At 44.2% G+C, this 22,183-nt stretch overlaps 1 protein-coding gene across 1 annotated transcript in view; it reads right to left on the bottom strand.

Annotated features, from left to right (window-relative positions):
- Window positions 1-21,720, bottom strand: part of OLFML1 (olfactomedin like 1) — a 31,696-nt gene extending 9,976 nt beyond the window's left edge. The window contains exons 1-2 of the mRNA XM_068988556.1: window positions 21,391-21,720; window positions 18,194-18,482 (exon numbers count right to left, since the gene is read on the bottom strand). Of these exons, the coding sequence (XP_068844657.1) occupies window positions 18,194-18,482; window positions 21,391-21,519 (418 nt within the window). The 5' untranslated portion in view covers window positions 21,520-21,720. The remainder of the gene's footprint in view (window positions 1-18,193; window positions 18,483-21,390) is intronic.
- Between the last annotated feature and the right edge of the window lie 463 nt (window positions 21,721-22,183).

Genomic DNA, 22,183 nt, shown 5'->3' on the forward strand with positions numbered 1-22,183 from the left:
ATCTATTGAATTAGTAAGGAAGGTAGGTTCATTCAAGCAGATGTTTTTCTTGGGTTTAAATAGTGCTGCACACCCAGAGTTCTGACTGCAGATCTGTCATAAGTAATAATAATTTGTAAAACACTTTAGCGTTTTTACAATACTTTCAAATGCATTATTTTATTTAAAAATGTGACACAATATTGTCACCAAGGCAGCATATGGCAGGGGTATGGTTAGGGAGAACCAAGTCCTAGAGAGTCAGTCCTTCCAACAGTCATGCCATCTGTGGCTGCTCCTGGAGGACTTGCGCGGCTCACACCATGGCCAGGACCAAACTTTGGGGCAAGCTATTGAAACTGAATAGAACCCTGTGGAGCTCCTAGGCTGAGAAGCCTTTCTGTGTCCCCTGTTTCTAGAGAATAGACTCTAGCTTCCATGACCTTCCCTGAGTTCCAAAGGGCAGATTGGAACAGTAATCAGGGAAGAGGGAGGCAAAGTCAAGAAACAGTAGTGCAGCCTTGGGGCAGGGTCTTGGTTGACTTCAAGAGATACATATAATAGTATCTTTGAGCTCTTCTGCAGAACTAAAATCCCTAGCAAATGGAAGACACTCAGTTCAGTTCAGTTCAATCGCTCAGTTGTGTCCGGACTCTTTGCAACCCCATGGACCGCAGCACGCCAGGCCTCCCTGTCCATCACCAACTCCCAGAGTTCACTCAAACTCATGTCCATCGAGTTCGTGATGCCACCCAGCCATCTCATCCTCTGTTGTCCCCTTCTCCTCCTGCCTTCAATCTTTCCCAGCATCAGAGTCTTTTCAAATGAGTCAGCTCTTTGCATCAGGTGGCCAAAGTATTGGAGTTTCACCGTCAACATCAGTCCTTCCAATGAATATTCAGGACTGATTTCGTTTAGGACGGACTGGTTGGATCTTCTTGCAGGCTAGGGGACTCTCAAGAGTCTTCTCCAACACCACAGTTCAAAAGCATCAATTCTTCAGCGCTCAGCTTTCTTTATAGTCCAACTCTCACATCCATACATGACTACTGGAAAAACCATAGCTTGGACTAGATGGACCTTTGTTGGCAAAGTAATGTTTCTGCTTTTTAACATGCTGTCTAGGTTGGTCAGGTTGGAAGATGTTAGCATTCTCCATTCAAGAGAAGGTCACAGTTTGATAACCTTGAGAAGCTCATCAAGAAACCACCTGAGGCAGTATTAAAGGAGGGCAGGTCCTGCACACACCTTGATCCTTATCAGCTACCACCCAAGAACCACCAAATCCTCCCAGGTTAGGACTACAGGTTTTCAGGGGACCAGTCAGTTGTGTCCCCTTTGCCTGGCAAACCAATAAAGCTATTCTTTTCTACTTTACCCAAAACTCTGTCTCTGAGATTCAATTCTACACTGGTACACAGAGGCTGACTTTTCAGCATCATTATGGAAGTCTCTCAGCCAACAGTTTCCACCATGTCACTTTACTGACCTGCTTTACCAGACTAGGGGATTGTTTCCCTATGGCCTCTGGGTCAGCTTCATCCTGGTTGGCCTGGGTTATAGAGACCAAATCCCTAGGAAAGGTAGAGATGCCTGGGACAGCTGGGAACCTTAGAATAAGTTTCAAATATCTCAACATGGCACTCAGGGTCCTTTGTCTGCATTGCAGGAGCAGCTAACAGAAGGATCCCCCTCCATGCTGAACTCTGAGGGCTATGAGCTGTGGTGTGGAAGAGAGAAGGGTGGGCTGTCCTGTTTACCAGAACCTATCTCTACCAGGGCTCAGTATACCTTTCCTCAGTTTTACCAGCTGAATCTGTCTCATGTGAATGCTCTCCTCTTCCCACAAGCTCTGTGATGACAGATGATGAACGAACAGGGATTTAGGACTATACGTGATCACAGATACATTTAATGGGAAAGGGGTGGTCCCATGGGCCATGAGAGAAGCTCAGAAGCTGTTCCCTATTGTGGAACAAGTACAAAATTAATAAATTTATAAAATTAATAAATACCTACAAATACATGTAATATGCTTGGTACTGTGATTAGGTACTTCTTTGCTTATCTAGGTCTTACAGTTCATCTAAGTGGTAGATATTTTAATCTCTATCTTCCAAGTTAAAAAAGCAAAGGTTTGGATAAGTAACCTGATAGATCACCCAATTAAGGGAGCCTCTGAGCTCAATCTGAGCTGGAAGGCAGGGCCAGCCAGGACACCCCTAGCCAGGACTGCCCCCCGCCAGCTCAAGGGACATGGTGGATGGGCTTGTGGACATGGTGGGAAGGGGTGGAGAATGAGTGAGCCTGAGTATGCCTAGAGAGGGAGAGATGAAGGCAATGGACTCCCTGGGGCCTATTAGCAGGGTGATAAGATATCTGTCCTGACCAGGGAGCTCCCAGCCTGCCCATTCCTCTTGGAGCAAAGTCAGCAGACTTGCAGCCAGCTATGAGGGACTATGGCTAAGAACAAGACACAATCCATGTCTCATCAGTGATAAAATATTCATTTAAAATACAGCAGAAATGGGACTTTTCTGGTGGTCCACTGGTTAAGCTCCACACTCTCTATGCAGGGGGCCAGGCTTCAATCCCTGATCAGGGAACTAGATCCCACATGCCCAGCTAAACCTGCGTCCCACAACTAAGACCTGGCACAGCCAAATAAATGAATATTTTTTAAAATAATGTAATACAGCAGTAATTAACACAAATATTCTTCTTCCTCCTTCTACTCCTCTTTGAAGAAATAGCAAAACAAGAGAGTGCTAGATGGTTTTGATCATGGAAACACAGTTCTGGGGAAGAAAGCACAGAATTTTCCTCTGTGTGCTCCCTTCAGCTTTCTCCTGTCCCTTGTAGCTGGAACCTGGGACTGGGGGTCAGAGATCTCAGTGGTCTGAACTCCATTTGGTTCTCTGTGTGACTCCCTAAAAGTCCCTTGGTCAATCTAGCCTTAGCTTTTCCACCTATAAAATGAGAGGTTTAACCTGGATGTTGTACAGTTTATTCAGGTGAATATTCTATAATTTCTTCATAAATTTCTCTTCTTTCAGAATTTGGGGAGAATATACTTCCAATGTTTGAGTAACAGGGAAAGTTAAAACTCCCTGCTGTGCCTCTCTTAGAAGAGATAATTAGCGGGAGTAAAAGGTTGAGGAAGGATACGAAATAAATTGAAAACCTTTGAGTCCAGCCAAGATGCAAATTATTTAACAGAGATACTGACATTTTCAAACCAGAGAATGAAAATCTGTGATTTACCCCTCAGGCAGAATTGTAGACAAGCAATTAGGGTAGAATTTGGCCCAAGGCCTCAGAGTGAATTCATTTATAAATATCACTTATTTGAAAGTTCTTAATATTTTTCCCCTTATTTAATAGTAATACTCTCCAGACTTGGTGAGACTTTTCCCTCCATAAGGAGCGACTCAATCAGAGTTATATTTTAAAAACAGTGATATGGGACTTTCTGGTGGTCCAGTAGCTAAGACTTGGTACTCCTAATACAGGGGGCCGGGGTTTGATCCCTGGTCAGGGAACTAGATCCTACACACTATAACTAAAGATCCCACGTGCCGCAACAAAGACCTGGCACAGCCAAATAAGTATTTAAAAATAAAAACTGCTGGTTATTAGTAGAGAATTAACTGGGGGTAGAGGTGGAGGAGAGGGGATACAGGGAGACAGGTGGAGAGTCTGAAAGCATAATCCAGATGAGAAAAATCTAAATAGTGATGGGAGTGAAAAAATGGGCACAGATTCAAGAAACAGAAAAAGAGAGGTCAGGTAACTGATGAGTTTGTGGGAACTGAGTGATAAGCCAGACTCAGGTTTGTGAGACAGGAGGGAAGGGGACAGAGCACAACCTTTAAAAGAATGACAGTGAGGACATGACAAAAACTGATCAGAGCTGACCAGCCCCAAGATGGCGTAAGATTTGACATCCACTAGGCCTTGACCCTCCTTATACGCTCCTTGTAATACATCAGCAAGCTGAATGGCACACCCACCTGTGCCATGACAGTGCTGAGGTCAACCAACAAAAGGGAACATTTTGACTTCCTGGGGCTTCTCTGGCAGTCCAGTGGTTAAGAATTTGCCTGCCAGTGCGGGTGACAAGGGCTCGGTGCCTAGTCTGGGGAGATGCCACATACTGCAAAGCCTGCTCTCTGAAGCCCACGAGTCACAACTACTGAGCCTGTGTGCTCCAGCTCCTGAAGCCCATGTGCTCAGAGCCTGGGGTTTGCAACAAGAGAAGCTGCTGCGATGAGAAATCTCCGCAGCACAACGAAGAGAGGTCCCCACTCACCGCAACTAGAGAAAGCCTTCACACAGCAAGGAGGACCTAGTGCAACCAAAAGCAAATAGATTTGGACTCCTTCAACCACCTGAATCGTGCTCATGGTAATAAACATTTGTCAGTATCTAGCAAGTGACGGTTACATGGGGATGTCAAAAATGACAGCTCTCAGATGAGTAGTCAGTTATAAAACTTCGAGCTATTTGGTATGTCCTGGAAATTAGAGGCAGTAATACTTTTTCCCCATATATATATATAACTTTTACGTTTTATTTTGTATTGGGGTATAGCTGATTAACAATGTTAATGTTGTGATAGTTTCAGGTAAACAGTGAAGGGACTCACCTATACATATAGATTTATTCATTCCCCTTGAAACTCCCCTACCATCCAGGAAGCCACATAACACTAAGGAGAGTTCCCTGTACTACAGAGTAGGTCCTTGTTGGTTATCCATTTTAAATATAGCAGTGTGTACATGTTCATCCCAAACTCCCTAACTATCCCTTCCCTGCGTCCATTCCCCCAGCAACCATAAGTTCATTCTCTGTGAGTCTGTTTCCCACAGAATACATTTTTGATATGTCAGCATAGGACCCAGGGTCCTTCAGCTGACCTCTTTTGTCACTTCCCCACCACACTGGACTAATTAGTAATCACCAAGCTTGCCATGGTCTCTCACAAGTTTGAGATTTTGCCTCTACTTTTCCTTAGCTCATCTTCGCTAACTTGGGATACATCTTCTTGTCCTTTAAAACAAAATCTCTGACTCTTGCAGAGCAGCTACTTGCTGTTTCTTGTGTGTCCAGAGCTTTCTGTGCAGTCCTCTTCCAGGGCAACTCTTGGGCTGAATTGAAATTGCCTACTCACTGTTTCCTTGCAAGCATTTTAGACAGAAGCTATGCTTTATTTGTCTTTTTGTCCACAGGGCCTGGGAAAGTGAAAGTGAAAGTGAAGTCGTGTCCGACTCTTTGCGACCCTGTGGACTGTAGCCCACCAGGCTCCTCTGTCCACAGGATTTTTCGGGCAAGAATACTGGAATGGGTTGCCATTTCTTTGTCTAGGGAATCTTCCTGTCCCAAGGATTGAACCTGTCTGTGTCTCTTATGTCTTGTGCATTGGCAGGTAGGTTCTTAACCTCTAGCGCCACCTGGGAAGCCCAGCAAAACCACATCAAAGGTTTATCTAGGTTCCCAACTCTAAAAGTATTTCATGGCACCCAGTACAGAGCCCTGCCAGCTTCCTTTTATTGGTGATTAGCCATTGAGTCTGAGAAAGAAAACAGAGGTTGCCTGGCTGTTGGTGTGTATGGCTATGTGCTGCTCAACAGAATGGAGTGTGAGGAGGCTGGGAAGACCTGTGAATAGGAGTGAGTGCACAGCTTCCACTGTGAGTCTCTATAGCTGGAGTTCAACACAGCCAACCTCGTTCACGTGTGTCCTTTCAGAAGAGGCCAGCTTTCCATAACCTCCTTACCTTAGCTGGTTTTCTTCTGTAGTATTTAACTTCTACCTGACATATGGTAAATTTTCATGCTAACATATTGTCATTTGACCCCCCTTATAGAATGTTACGGAGAAGGCAACGGCACCCCACTCCAGTACTCTTGCCTGGAATATCCCCTGGACTGAGGAGCCTGGTAGGCTGCAGTCCATGGGGTCGCTAAGAGTTGGATACCGACTGAGTGACTTCACTTTCACTTTTCATTTTCATGCGTTGGAGAAGGAAATGGCAACCCACTCCAGTGTTCTTGCCTGGAGAATCCCGGGGGCTGGGGAGCCTGGTGGGCTGCCGTCTATGGGATCGCATGAGTCAGACACGACTGAAGTGACTTAGCAGCATAGAATGTTAGTTCTGTGAGGGCAGGGCTTTTTGCCTAATGTGCTATGTTTACTGCTAGATATCCTGTCTTAGCATCTGGCACTTACTACAATTTCTCTATTTTAATTGTGAATATGTTAAATATCAAGAGATGTTAACATACATCAACAAAAACTCTCTAGGGTCCTGAGTAATTTTTTTTTTAATGTAATGACTTTCTGAGATAAAAGTTTGAGAACTGTTGTCCTAGAGGATCCAGGCTGGTCAACACTCATGCACAAGTGAAGCACGGAACTGGGCAGTCCTCCAAGGAATTTCTGATCAAACAGCCTCTGTTTTGCATTAGTTATCTAACTGTTGCAACATCTTAAGCATTTCAAGTTTATAATTATGAACTTTTTGCTTTTATTTAATTTTTATTTAAAGACTAAGCTGAGTTTTGGTTTCTGCATAGTGGGTTATTTATTTTTTTCCCTTTAATATTCTTACTTAAACTGAAAAGGATGAAAATTTTCTCAATGTCAAGGTGTGATACTGCCATCCTCCCATTTATCTAGCTAGAAAACAGAATCATTTTGACATTTTGCCATGAATTCCTCCTATGCAATCAATCATACTGATGCTGTTCTCTCCTTTCTCAAAGTAGGCTGGTGTAGCACTTGCTGACCTCATCCTAAACTTTGCAGCAGCCCTCTGCAGGTTCTTCAGCCTCCCCTCAGTCACACTAATGCTCCGTCCATTGCCTCATATAGATATTTGCATACTTAAAAACTCATCTTGATGACTGCCTCTTTCCAAAACAGCGAGACCAAAAGTCTCATACGGATGTTATTAGAGGTTCTGTTGGAAGGATGGGCTCCAGAGCCAGACTTGAACTTGCTTTGGCAAAAAAAACTTAGTGAAAGCAACCAGATCTTGGTATGCGTGTGCCCTCTCCCTCAGACATCTTCCTCAACCATGAGAACAAGCCCAGGTTCGTCTCCGAAAGATCAGATGCCACATGGAGAAGAGCCAAGCCACTGCAGCTGAGGCCTTCCTTAGCCGGTCACCGCCTGGGGAACATGCCACTAACTGTGGATGCACGAGGGAGTCTGCTGAGAACAGCTAAGACTGGCCCACGCTGACAGAACTGCCCAGCCACCCTGTGCACTCCTGGGAACTAATCAATGATTGTTTTAATCCACTAAGTTTCAAAGTGGTTTGTCATATAGCACTGTTGTGGCAGATACCTGGTGTAGGGTAAGGGTAAGGGAACTGTGAGCAGACAGGGAGACTGAGATGAATCTAGGGGGTGGTGCTTAGTCTTCAACATAGCAAGAAACTCTGAGTCACAGTTTCATCATCTGAATAGAAGTCATAATAGTATCTGCCTAGCTGAGTTGTCATGGGTATTGGACAACATACCAGACAAAAGAGGCTTAATGGGATCCCTGGTAAATAGTTGCTTCCACTTTCCAATAAACTGCTCCTCAAAGTCAGAAAATACTGAACCCTACTCTGTGCCAGGTACTGTGTTAGACTTGGGGAAAGAGCATGAACAGTGTAGAGATGCATGGAGTATACTTTAGTATACTATATGAAAGTAAGCTTTCAGAATAGCAGGTTCAACATAGCATAGAGAATCAGGTAGATGGAGATAGACAGTATCGGGACAAGACTAAGGTGAAAATGTTCAAAGCTGCTGTGTTCAAAACTTATGGTTACCAAAGGGGGAAGGGAGGGAGAGACAAATTAGGAATTTGGGATTAATAGATATGACAGTAATATATGTATTAAATAAAAAAACAAGGACTTACTCTATAGCACAGGGAACTATATTCTATATCTTGTAATAACCTATAATGAAAAATAATCTGAAAAAGAATATATACATATAACCAAATTTTTATATGCATAAAACTGAATCACTTTTCTGAAACACTGTGAATCACCTATACGTCCATAAGAAAATAATTTTTAAAAAAACTAATAAAAAAGGTGCTGTGTTCAATTGTTGGCTTGTTATCTACTTTTATAACCCAGTAAATACAATAGATACAGTATATACTATGTCCGTAGTTTTTATTTAATCAGCAGATATCATTTTCAGAGAGAATAACAAAACAAATTATTTAAAGTTAGATTGGGGTAAGTTGTAAAAGACTTAATGTTATTTTATGGGGTTTGCTTTACCCTGTAGGTTGTAGTTGCCTTGAAAGATGATAAAGCAATGATAACCCTGGCAGCAATACAAGATGAAATCCTGGAACAGGAAGATCACTTAGGAGTCTTGTACAATAACCAGGACTAGAGACGATGAGAGAGCAGGGTAGAGGTAAAGAATAAAGTTGAGGGATATTCAGAAGGAGGAATGTATTGGATACGGTGACTTATCAGATGAGGCCCAAAGGAATGCACCTGAGATTTCTACCACAGGAGTGTGTGGTGGGGCTCTTCTGTTAACTGAGCAAACAGTGGGGAAAGCAAAGGAATTTCATTGGTTAAAAATAAGTGAAGGAAAGGCAGGGAATTAAAAACCAAGGGTTAGAGGGAGCGGGAAATTGACCCTTCTTGGCCAAGATTTGAAAGAATGATTTAAAGCAATTTGTTTATGAGTGAAGTGAAGTCGCTCAGTCATGTCTGACTCTTTGCGACCCCATGGACTGTAGCCTACCAGGATTGTCCATCCATGGGATTTTCCAGGCAAGAGTACTGGAGTGGATTGCCATTGTTTATGAGTAGGAATCATCAAATAATGACCAAGAGGTGTGACGTGGTGTTCATGCATGTCCCACAATAATAAGGCCCCTTGTTAATGCCCCTAATAATGCCCCTAAATAAAGGCATTTAGACTCAGAGCAGAGGGCTTCTACTTGAGGACCTCTGTGACAGCCCTGGAGATGGCCTGCCTGGCTCCAGTCTCTCCCTCTTATGAGCACCCAAACTCCCCTACTGCCAGACCATTCTGAACACTGGGGCCAGAATGATCTTCCAAAAACACCTACCTGAGCCGGGACACTCCCATGCTTACATAGGAGTAAGCAAAACAGCACGGTAGGAACAGTTAGTACGTGTAGGAGTCAGCCTGTCTTTGTTTGAATCCTCCTCTGGGATTAGCTCCTCACAGTTCACATGATTTAGTTATGCAGTGCCCTGATTTCCATATCTATAAAATGAAGACTAATTCTAATACTTATCACATAGGTTTGTTGTGAGAATTACCTGATGTAATCCAATAAGACTCCTTTAAATACTTAAAGATTACAAGGTACATCATAAGCACTCAATGACTATTAACTACTATTATTCATTGTATTTCCATTCTCCACAGCTAGAAGGTGAAGAGGCTCAGTACAAAGGAGTTTAGCTTTTGTCTGTTTCTTTCATCTCTTCTCTACGACTTCCCCCTACACCAGACGTCTGCAGAACACTAAGCCCAATTAGGCCTGTGTACCTTCATATGCTGGTCATTTGCTTGAAGTGCCCTCTACTCTCTTCTCCATTTAATTAGTTCTTTTCCAACATTAAAACTCAGCTTGAGGCTTCCCTGGTGGTCCAGTGGTTAAGAATCTGCCTTGCAATGCAGGGGATGCAAGTTCAATCCCTGGTCAAGGAATTAAGATCCCACATGCCGCAGAGCAACTAAGCCCTTGCCTTGCAACTGTTGGGTCCACACACTAATGCCTGCTCTATGCTTCTGTGACACCCTCCATCAGAGCAGCCATCACCCCATCTTTTATTTTGGGTTTGTTTAGATGGTTTCCCTACTAGGCTCCAAGCCTCTTGAGAACAAGAATGTTATCCTACGCAAAGTTTCATCTCAAATGCCTGGCATAATGCCAACATATTCCTCAAATTCAGTTAGACTTCTGTTGAGTGAATGAATAAATGAATGAGTCATAGAGAGAATGAATGGGGAGGTTCACTCTACCTGGAGCCAAAAGCCATCAGCTGAAACAACTTAAGGATTCCCTGGTAGTCTAGTGGGTAAGACTCTGTGCTTCCAATGTGAGATCAAATCCAGGTTCGACCCCTAGTCAGGGAGCTAAGATCCCATGTGCTGCAACTAAGGGTTTCCATGCCGAAACTAAGAAACCTGCGTGTCCCAGCGAAGACTGAAGATGCTGTGTCCTGTAGCTAAGACCTGGCACAGCCAAATAAATAATAAGTAAATATTAAAAAAAAATTGGGGGACCTTCTTTTAATACCTGTGTGATGGTCCTAATGGTATCCTCATAGATCACAGGCCTTCCAGTTGGATACACAAGAAATACACTGGCCTTTTTGAATGCAGCACAGTGACCTATGGGACTGTCCAGTAGGCAGCACAGAATAAGCTGGATGTACACTGCCCAGGTACTGAGCATTGCTGGTATTTGGTACTGCTGCCCAGGATTTGTGAATGCAGCTTCTGTGTGTGTGTATATGTGTGCACATACACATACACACAAACACAAGTACTCTCATACTCTCTTGCACTTACACCTGTGTATACAGCTTTGTGGGAGATATTCTTCTCTGTTACAATTTAAGAGCTATACATCTCTTAATGTTTGGTTCCACTCATCACAAACTAATGGACCTGGGGAGTTGGCTCACAAATACGTTTTATTTGGCTTCCAGTGGGATTTTTGCTTGTTTGTTTTATTTTGTTTGATTTTTAACGGTTTTGAATGTGAGGCACTCAAAGGTATACTACCTGAGTGGATCCCAGAGGCATGTGAATTTGCAGCAATACACTTTTTTCTGAAACATGATCTAACAAAAGATATGAGTTATTTACTTAAGTAGGGAGAGAGTTATTGGAGGTTATTTGCAAGCACCCTTGCAAATAAAGGAGCTGGACTAAAACAGGAAATAAAATAATGCTATAATGACTTGTTTTGACTGCCTCAAGAATTTTTCTTTATAAGCTGTTTACAAGTTAAAAAGAGGTTAATATTATTCTGATTCACACAAGAATGCAGCCTGTGGAATCTGCCAAAGACTGTTAGTTAAATTCTTAATCTGGGCATCTGAGCCACTGGTGCTTTGCCATAAGTTGCCAAGTGCAGCAAAAAATTTTTTTTACTTATAGCAATTATACCAAAGATTTGGAGTGACTTTATAAGTTAAATTGTATTCAGGTAACTTTCACTCACTGCATTCTAAATTGTGTGTTAGACAGAAAAGGAGAGGAGGAAAAAAAGAAGAGAAAGAAGAGAGTCTATATGGGTTAGAGTTAAGATTCTAAGAATTTTACCTTATCCCCAAACATCCCTGGAATTGTGGGCCTCACATGAACATCATTTGAGGATTACTTCTAAATAAAGGCTAAAGACTGGAGGACACCTCTAGAAAAAAAAGGCTTAATTACAGAGCAACTCTACCTTATTTACTATCCCTAGCATCCCATTTAGACTGATGGTTGAAATTTCTTAGAAAATCTCCTAAGATACAGTGTTGAACTTTCCAAGAAAGTTATGATATCCTATCTTTCTAAGGTTTTCAAAGACACTCTCTGAGACGGCGTATGTATGAATGAAACTCTTAATGTGACCTCTAGTGACCCTCCCTAGCCCATAACCCCGTATTTGGCTACACAAGGGTTCTGACTTGGGTCTTAAGAATTCCTGTGGAAGTTCCAGAGTTGGCACAGTTGCAGCGGCCAGCATTAGAAGACAGGAAGAGAGGAGCCTTTTGGGAAGAAGGTGGGTAGAGAAAACGGCACCAGCTGGGATGCACAGAATTCTAAGTTTCCCACCTCCACGGTCATGCCCTACAAACTTCCTCCCCTTGAGTGAGGGCAGCACCTGTGAATACGATAGTTCTGCTTGACTAGACAAAACTAAGGAAATTCTGTAGATGTAATTAAGGTCCCAGGGGCTTCCCTGGTGGTGCTGTGGTTAAGAATCTGCCTTTCACTGCAGGGGATGTAGATTTGATTCCCGGTCAGAGAACTAAAATCCCACATGTCTCAGGGCAACCATGCCTGCATGCTGCAACTAGAGAACCCATGTGCCACAGACTGCAGAGCCCAGGCACCGCGACTCCTGAGCCCACATGCTCCAGAGCCCATGTTCCACATCAGAAGCCTACACGCTGCACCTGGAGCAAAAGCCCCAGCGCCACAGCGAAGACTCAGTGCAGCCAAAAAATATTAAATGTCCCAAATCAGTTGACTTCGAGTTAATCAAAAGGAAGATGATTATAGGTGGGCTTGACCTAAAGCAGGTAAAAAACAGGGGCTGAGCACTTCCCAAAGAGAAGCACTCTCCTCCCGGCCTTGAAGGAGCAATAACTACATGGTGCACTGCCTTTGGAGAGGCGCGGCTTCTCGAAGCTGAGGGCCTCCATCCTACAACCACAGGAAGGGTAATTCTGTCAACATCAGTGAGCTCGGAAGAGGGACCCAAGCTCAAGGTGAGAATGTAGGCCAGGTAACACCTTGACTGTACCCTCGAGAGACTGTTGAATGAAATGTCCAGATAAGCTGTACCTGGACTCCTGAATCCACAGAAACTCGAAGACAATAAATGTATACTATTTAAAACTGCTAAAGTTGTGGTAATTTGTTGCACAGTATTAGCATAACTAACATAGGCAAAGCTACTAAGAGAAACGGCCCAAGCAATGGGGGAGGGGACAATATGTAAAACACACACAGTGCATGGAAGGGGAATACGCTGGCACCCCAAAGTCCATCCCTGGGCACAGAGCCTCTGCAAACAGTAGGCCAGAGCACTAACCACGCAGTTGGGATTGTTTACATCTTTCCCTAAACCAAGCTCTGAGGGGCGCCGCCATCAGCATCTCTTCTACAGACAATGTTTACAGACTGCTCCTCGGCAGGTCCTGACCCTGGATCTGTGAGTACAGCAATGAAGACGTCAGGTATGTGCACAGTCTGGTTGAGGTGTCAAATACACACAGGTGTGTGTAGCTGAGTGTTAGTGCTGCCTCAGAAGACTGAACAACCTGCTCTAGGAGCATTAGGGGCCAACCTGCCTGGTGGGGGACCCAGAAATGTTCTTGGAGAATCCACAGCAATTTTGAGTCATGAAGGGTGGGCAGAAAATATTATATATATATGTATTATATATATATATATATATATATATATATATATATATATGTATTATATATATATATATATATAATGATTACATATATTAGAGTGGCTTCCCCACCAGGGCTCCCCTGGGGGCTCAGACAGTAAAGAATCTGCCAGCACTGCAGGAGACCCAGGTTCAATCCCTGGGTCGAGGAAATCCCCTGGAGAAGGGAATGGCTATCCTATATGTGAAAATGAAAAGTCAAAGTGAAGTTGCTCAGTCATGTCCGACTCTTCGCGATCCCATGGACTGCAGCCTACCAGGCTCCTCCATCTGTGGGATTTTCCAGCCAAGAGTACTGGAGTGGGGTGCCATTGCCTTCTCCAACCCTATATATATATCTGTACAAAAATTGCTACTGCATGTGGGTGAGTTATGGGGGAAGAAGAGGGACATCAGCTCAGGCCACCTTGTGATAGGCCTTCCCCATCTAAAATGCTGCCATTTGAGGGGATTTTTTGTTGCTGATGATAATTGATGACAAACAACAAAAACAGTCTACACCGAGGAGTGAGAGCATGTGTGTGTTTTGGGAAGATGCACGTAACAGCAGACGGCAGCAGGAGGTAAGACCAGAGGCAAGAGACGCAGTGAGAAAGCCAGCGCAGGATACAGGTGTGTTTCCACTTGCTCCTTTGTCCCTGCTATCAGCACAGGGCCCACCCAAGAGTAGGGGCAAAAAGTGCTTATTGAATCATAAACAGACAGATCATCAAAAGAGGGCTCCCAAGGCAATGGGCATGGAAGCAGCAATTTCTAAAAAGTTGGAAGAGTTTTCACTCACCATGGAGCTGAGAGGGGATATTTTAGGCATCCAGGTTGTGAGAGATGAGGAAAAGGACAAGGGTTACAAAAACACAAAGTCCAGACTCAGGACCTCTGTTGAGCTCTAGGTGGAGTAGAAAGGGGCCACCTCAAGGTCTGAGGGGTTTAGAGTGTCTCAGGGATCCAATCCAGCACCATGATTCAGGCTTGGGGTCCTCCCTGACCCTCGGCATGAAAGTTCAGGCACATTCTAGCTCAGGCTACATTAGCAGACACTCTTCCCTCCTGGTCAGCTTTTTAGGGAGCTGTTCATTTTCCACTGGCTCATCCTTACCCTTTTGCCTAATCCCTCGACCCATGTTTACCCTCAACTGTTCCCTTTCAGAGTATTCCCAGATGGTGCTAGTGGTAAAGAACCTGTGTGCCAATGCAGGAGATTTAAGAGACGCAGGTTTGATCCCTGAGCTGGGAAGATCCCCTGGAGGAGGAAATGGCAACCGACCCCAGTATTCTTGCCTGGAGAATCCCATGGACAGAGGAGCCTGGAGGACTATAGTCCATAGAGTCACAGAGATGGACCTGACTGAAGTGACTTAGCATGCACTCACGCTTCCTCTCAGAAGGAGGAGGTTCATCTCAAGACAAGGCTGAAAACGACACTCACTTGACCAGCTTGACCAAGTGCTTCTTCTTGTAGATAAGGCAGTCTCCACTCTGTCTTCTGACTCACAGATAAGATGTTCTTTTTTCTATCAAAACCTAATAACTCCTCTGCCCATGTGAACAATCCCTCTGCCCATTCATTCATTTGTTCACTTAGTTACTTACTGACAAATATTTGTTGAACATAGACACTATCCTAGGCTCTGGGACTCAACACTGAACGTGAAACACAGGATCCAGGCTCTTATATGAGATGGGGAGGCATAAAATGAACAGCAAGTAAATAAATGAACTAGAAGACCTCAGAGTAAAAAGTGCTCCAGGAAAAAAACCCAAAAAAGAGTGAAGTAGTAAGTGCTCCAAAATGTCTCCTGGGTTTCCTATCTCAACATATTTCAGACCAACCACCCAATGGCCTAAGCTCCAAACCTAGGAAGCATCTTGGACTTACCCTTCTCACTTATTTTTCACATTCAATTATCAGTCACAAAGCCATGCATATGCCAACATTCAATGACGCTCCAACCCATCTGTCCTTCTCCACCCCACTGACACTTCATGCAGAGACGATCACTTGTTGCCCATTTGCTGCAGCATTGCCCTGATTAGTGTCCTCTCTCTAGTCTTGCCCTGTTCCTGCCTCTCATGGCTCTGTTTACAATTGCTCAATAGTGGAGGGAGGCTTAAGAGGGAGGGTATATATATAAACACATATATGTATATACACATATACATACACATACATATAGGACAGAAATGGTATGAACATAGCAGAAACAGAAGATATTAAGAAGAGGTGGCAAGAATACACAAAAGAACTGTACAAAAAAGATCTTCAGGACCCAGATAAGAGCCAGACATCTTGGAATGTGAAGTCAAGTGGGCCTTAGGAAGCATCACTATGAACAAAGCTAGTGGAGGTGATGGAATACCAGTTGAGCTATTTCAAATCCTGAAAGATAATGCTGTGAAAGTGCTACACTCAATATGCCAGCAAATTTGGAAAACTCAGCAGTGCCCACAGGACTGGAAAAGGTCAGTTTTCATTCCAATCCCAAAGAAAGACAATGCCAAAGAATGCTCAAACTACCGCACAATTGCACTCATCTCACACGCTAGTAAAGTAATGCTCAAAATTCTCCAAGCCAGGCTTCAGCAATATGTGAACCGTGAACTTCCAGATGTTCAAGTTGGATTTAGCAAAGGCAGAGGAACCAGAGATCAAATTGCCAACATCCATTGGATTACTGAAAAAGCAAGAGTTCCAGAAAAACGTCTACTTCTGCCTTATTGACTATGCCAAAGCCTTTGACTGCGTGGATCACAATAAACTGTGGAAAATTCTGAAAGAGATGGGAATACCAGACCACCTGACCTGACTCTTGAGAAATCTGTGTGCAGGTCAGGAAGCAACAGTTAGAACTGGACATGGAACAACAGACTGGTTCCAAATTGGGAAGAGAGCACATCAAGGCTGTATATTGTCACCCTGCTTATTTAACTTCCGTGCAGAGTACATCATGAGAAACACTAGGCTGTATGAAGCACAAGCTGGAATCAAGATTGCTGGAAGAAATACCAATAACTTCAGATATGCAGATGACCATCCTTATGGCAGAAAGCAAAGAACTAAAAAGCCTCTTCATGAGTGTGAAAGTGGAGAGTGGAAAAAGTTGGCTTAAAGCTCAACATTCAGAAAACTAAGATCATGGCATCTGGTCCCATCACTTCATGGGCAATAGATGGGGAAACAGTGGAAACAGTGACAGATTTTTTTTGGGGGGGAGGGTTCCAAAATCACTGCAGATGGTGACTGCAGCCATGAAATTAAAAGACGCTTACTCCTTGGAAAGAAAGTTATGACCAACCTAGATAGCATATTGAAAAGCAGGGACATTGCTTTGCCAACAAAGGTCTGTCTAGTCAAGGCTATAGTTTTTCCAGTGGTCATGTATGGATGTGAGAGTTGTACTATAAAGAAAGCTGTGCACCGAAGAATTGATGCTTTTGAACTGTGGTTTTGGAGAAGACTCTTGAGAGTCCCTTGGACTGTGAGAAGATCCAACCAGTCCATCCTAAAGGAAATCAGTCCTGAATATTCATTGGAAGGACTGATGCTGAAGCTGAAATTCCAGTAGGTTGGCCACCTGATGCAAAGAATTGACTCATTTGAAAAGACTCTGATGCTGGGAAAGATTGAAGGTGGGAGGAGAATGGGATGACAGAGGATGAGGTGGTTGGATGGCATCACCGACTCAATGGAGATGAGTTTGAGTAAACTCCAGGAGTTGGTGATGGACAGGGAGGCCTGGAGTGCTTCAGTCCATGGGGTCTCAAAGAGTTGGACACGACTGAATGACTGAAGTGAACTGAGCAGAGCATATAGCTGATTCTCTCATGTTGTACACTAGAAACCAAGACAACATTGTAAAGCAATTGAACTCCAATAATAAAATTTTTTAGAAAAAGAAAAGAAAATCTTAAACAGCCCTCAAAAATTGTTCAATGATTCTCAATAGTTTCTTTAGTCACGTTCAACCGTCTGGACTCAGCAAGCAAGGCCTTTCACTATCTGGGTGCTACTGACCCTTCAGCCTTGCTCCCTGGCACTCTCCTGCCCCACACAGCTTCCACTCAGCCGTCCCTGCAGATCTATGTGTGGAAGTGCTACTTGCTTTTGATCTGTTGCCACTCTTGCTTGACGCGGCCTCTGCTCATCTTTCTCTAACTACTGTGTTCAAAACTCAGATCAGAAGTCACCTCATTTTGGAAGATCTTTCTTATAAATGACCAAAGGAGCTTTTACAAGGATTGCATGGAAAGGATACATGAAACGCTTGGCCTAAAGATGGCATTCAGCTGCTTATATCTTGTTTACCTGATGGAATGTTCTCATATTTGGGGCAGGCATAGATAGCACATAAAGTTTTCCTATTTTCATTGAAACCATCTCAGAAAACAGCCTCTGAGGCACGGACTTGTCTCCCTCATTGTTTTTGATGAGATGGACTCATGCACAGGAAATTTTCCTTCTCATTTATGTTTTTGTTGCTTGATACTTTTTATTATCATTTGAGCTCCTAATCCTTATTCTTAATGGCCTGGAAGTGATTCTGATGGATCCTAAGATTGGAGACAAATATCTTGAATATATCATCATCCCAACAGCACAAACAATAATAATTCACAGTAGTCCTTGGCCCTGAGGATTGGCTGTTGCCATTTCTAATTTTATATTGCTTCTTGGCACACTCTCCCAGCTCCCAGGGCCCTGGGAGAATCCACCAACCTGCCACTCTCCACGGAAGGATGGGACCACACACCGCTACCAAACTAAGCCCTTCCCTGGGTTGACTTCTGACACCATTGCCCTGAGCTTCTATGGAGGTTTTAGGAACTCTCTGGAAACGAGAAAGCCGCTTTCTGAGAATCCATTTTCCTTTGGATACCTGTTCCTTGATAAGATTTCTCTCCCAGCACGTGCCCACAAGAGCACACACCCAGTCCTTACTTGGTCAGTCTCCCTACCTGTGTGAGGTCTGTGTTCTGAAAGTCCCCAGAAGGGGTGGTAAAGATGTAGTTCTCTTACTTGCGTTTAGTAGCGTCCGGACCCTCTGCTCTTCCTCGGCTTCTTGGACCAGCTTCTCTGCCAGCGCCTTGTCCTCTGACTCTACACACGCGTCGGCCTCCCGCAGGTACTCCAGGTAGTCGAGCTCCCGCTGGGCGCGCTCCACTCTCAGCGCCAGGTTGTGTACTGCACTCTTGTACTCACTTGTGTAGGTGTGACATCTTCCCAACATAACAGATATGTTTTTCGAGAACTCTTGGAAATCTTGAATGTATGCTCTTGTTGCTTGGGTACATTTCTGCAGTCCTTGCTTCAGTCAGAAAATAAATTCTCAAATTATTTCCAGTTATTTAAATTGCCCAAGTAATGTCAATAGCTCTTATTCATAGAAATAGACTTTTAAAATACAAACAGTTAAAAGGGGGTGATTAAAAAAAAAATCACCCATAATTCCTTAACTGAAAGAACTATTGACACTTTAGTGTACAAATCTTTAGGTTTTCCTATGCATTTAGTCATACACATATAAACATATGTTAATGTGATTTTGCTACATGTGTGTTGTATAACATTTTAAATTTGCTGATATATTGTGAACATATTTCAAAACCAATTGATATGTATTTAGGTCACTAGGAGTCAGACACGACTGAGCGACTTCACTTTCACTTTTCACTTTCATGCACTGGAGAAGGAAATGGCAACCCACTCCAGTGTTCTTGCCTGGAGAATCCCAGGGACGGGGGAGCCTGGTGGGCTGCCGTCTCTGGGGTCGCACAGAGTCAGACAAGACTGAAGCGACTTAGCAGCAGCAGCATACCATAATTTTAATAACACAATTCCATTAAATTGATTAGACTCTTTCCAATGAACATTTGGGCTTCCCTGGTGGCTCATATGGTAAAGAATCTGCCTGCAATATGGGAGACCCGGGTTTGATCCCTGGGATGGGAAGATCCCCTAGAGAAGGAAATGGCAACCCACTCTAGTATTCTTGCCTGGAGGATCCCATGGACAGAGGAGCCTGGTGAGCTACAGTCCATGGGGTTGCAGAGTCAGACGTGACTGGGTGACTGACATACACATAAACATAATGGACATTTACATAGTTTTCAATGATTCGCCACTCAAACATGGTGAAGAAAATCTTTGTCTTTACGTATTTATACTTCTCTGATTATTTTCTCAGGATACATTTCCAGATGTAAGCTCCACCCCCAGCACCTGCTCAGCACCTGGCACATAGTCACACTTAATATGAACTTACTGAATAAAAGAATAAGTTAAGGGGCCTTCCCTGGTGGTCCAGTGGTTAGGAGTCTGCCTGCCATTGCAGGGACACAGGTTCAATCCCTGGTCCAGGAAGATTCCACATGCCGTGGAGCAACTATGCCCGTGTGCCACAACTACTGAGCCTGCTCGCCAGGGCCCTGGAGCCGCAACTAACTGAGCCCACATGCTGCAAGTACTGAGGACTGCTCACTTTGAGCCTGGCTCTACAAGAGAAGCCACCACAATGAGAAGCCTGAGCATGGCAATGAAGAGTGGTCCCCACTCGCTGCAACTAGAGAAAAGCCGTGCAAAGCAACAAAGATCCAGCAGCCAAAAAGAATTAACTTAAAAAAATATTTTTTATAAAGGAATAAGTGAATGAAGGATGGAAATGGGATGGGTTTCTGGGCCAGGATGTATAAAGACCATTTGGTGGTTTACCAAAATGCTCTCCACAAAAGCTGTAAAAATATATACTTCAAACAGCAGGATGTAAGACTGTTCACTGAAGAATGAAAGAGAGATTGAGAGAGAGAGAGGTGTGTGAGAGGGAGAGAGAGAGAAACAGACAGAAACAGAGAGGATGAGAGGGAAAGAGAGAGAGGAGAGAGAAATTGTCTACATCTATCCTCTTTTATTCTTACCCCACCCCCACCCCACACAAACCCCTGGATGTGGGATTGCATCACTTTTCACATGTTTGCCTGGCCAACAGTGGAGCCACCTGGTCCTTGGCTTCCTACTAATTAGGGTCACCACAGTCAGGGTGGGAAGTCCTACATAAATCATACCCTCTTCTTTTCAGTCCACCTTCATAGCTATGAAAGTATCCATCTGTACTCAATACCCTCGTCTGCAGGCAGACTCAAGTCTTGTGGAAAGCTTGCAGGGATGAGACTCGCCCTGAATCCCAAGGCGGGTCTGCGGTAAATGAAGAGGGACCACAGTTGAGCATAATTCTAGCACACGGGAGAAAGTGAGATCGGGACGGTCTCTGAGGAGAGAACCAGTGAGGCAGCAGCAAGAGGCCATTGGCCTGGGAACATTCCATCTGTGGCTCCCAGGCCTTGGCTCACCGGACCTCAGAAACCCAGTGCAGCCTGCTCTGAGGAAGTGTTCTACCCTGACTGCAACCAAATAGTTTGGACTTAAAGAGTTTTCAGGAATATAGAAACTAAATACCTTTCAGAGAAGGAAAATAATTTATCAAAATGTAACTTGTACAAAAGCAAGGGAGGACATAAGAAACAGCTGATGTCAATGCCAGGGTGTGTTAAAGGTTAGGACAGCGGGTTACATTTGCCCCAGGGAGTCTGTCCCTGCTGCAAAAATGTTGGGTTTTGCACATTTTAATGAAGTGGCAGCTACAACGCTCGGGAAAAAGGCCCCGAAACTTCCTCCCTGTTTAACACTGCTGAATCCTGCTCCTTTCTAAAACCAAATCTAGTTCAGCAAAAGAAACTCAAGCTTTTCAGTAAGCCAATATCATGACTATTTACAGGGACCTAAAGTCTCACCATTAAAAGACACAAAGAAAACGAAAATGTGCTATCCTCCTGATATAGTAAAACATGAAGAAAACGTGACCAAAATGTTTAATTTTCCTATTTAAAAACTGAGCAATTGAGTAATAACATTTTAGACATTTACCACCATGCCAGGCAAGGTTCTAAGTAGGAATTAATTCATTAAATCTTCTGAATATTAGTAAGAGGTAAATTCTATTAATGGCCCCATTTTACAAATGAGAGAAACTGCCAAATCAGGCAACAGAGGAAAGCCCTGCTCAAGAAACCACTAGACAATGAAAAATATTCAGTGTACCCCTAGCAATCTTATCATTCACTATCTGGAGAAACACATCCCAGTAGGTAGGGAAGCGTGGGTAAGATAAAGTGACTCCTGGGAGGCAGGTTCCCTGGGTCAGGGGCATGGATGCCACCTACCTCCAAGACTTGAAAGCGCTGATAGATATAGTGCACCATGGCCGGGTCCTGGGCATGTGGCGGTGGGGGCAGGAAGGCCATGAAGGCCAGAGCCCTGAAAATGCAAGCTCGCCTAAGAGCCAGCATCATCCTGCAAACCACCCAGGGCGGGAATCTCTTCTGCTGCTGCTTCTCAAAGAAGACTCAAGGGTCGGTGGTGGTCTCCTGCTTTTTAGCCGCTGCTAAGAAAATCCTCCAAAAATAGCCGGACAGCAAACTCTGCTAGTTACTTCCTCTGATGCGTGATCTCACTTTGCAAACTGGTGATCAAGTCCAGCTGTTGGCAAGTCCGTCCCCGGAGGCCTTGCAGGCCAACTCGGGGTAGAGAGTTCCCTGGGTCCAGCATCTGCTGCCATCACCGTTGACACATGGGGACCCTCTGCAGATAGTGGCTGCCCCCTCTTCAGGCATGGGTGAGTGTGCATGGGGTGGGGAGGGGGCCGGGAGGATTTCTCCCCTCTCCCCCGCTCTTTTCTTTTTACTTTTGCTTTCCTCCTCCCTAGAGAACTGTGCAGTCCAATCACAGCCCTGACCCCATACACACCACCCCCAACTTCTCAGAGCTGGACTCTCATTTTAGTTTCTGGCCAAAATTCCCAAGATCCTTTTCCCAGAAATCCTGTTGGGAGACCCCACCCCGCCTCCAGACTCTCTTTGCATTCCTGCAGCTCTTAAAGGCACAGCAAGGGAAAAAAATGAAAGCTCTCTTACATGTCTGTCTTCAAGCAGGCAGGGCACAGGCCCCATTGCCCCT

This window comes from Capricornis sumatraensis, chromosome 16 (genome assembly GCF_032405125.1).
Source record: "Capricornis sumatraensis isolate serow.1 chromosome 16, serow.2, whole genome shotgun sequence".
Taxonomy (NCBI): domain Eukaryota; kingdom Metazoa; phylum Chordata; class Mammalia; order Artiodactyla; family Bovidae; genus Capricornis; species Capricornis sumatraensis.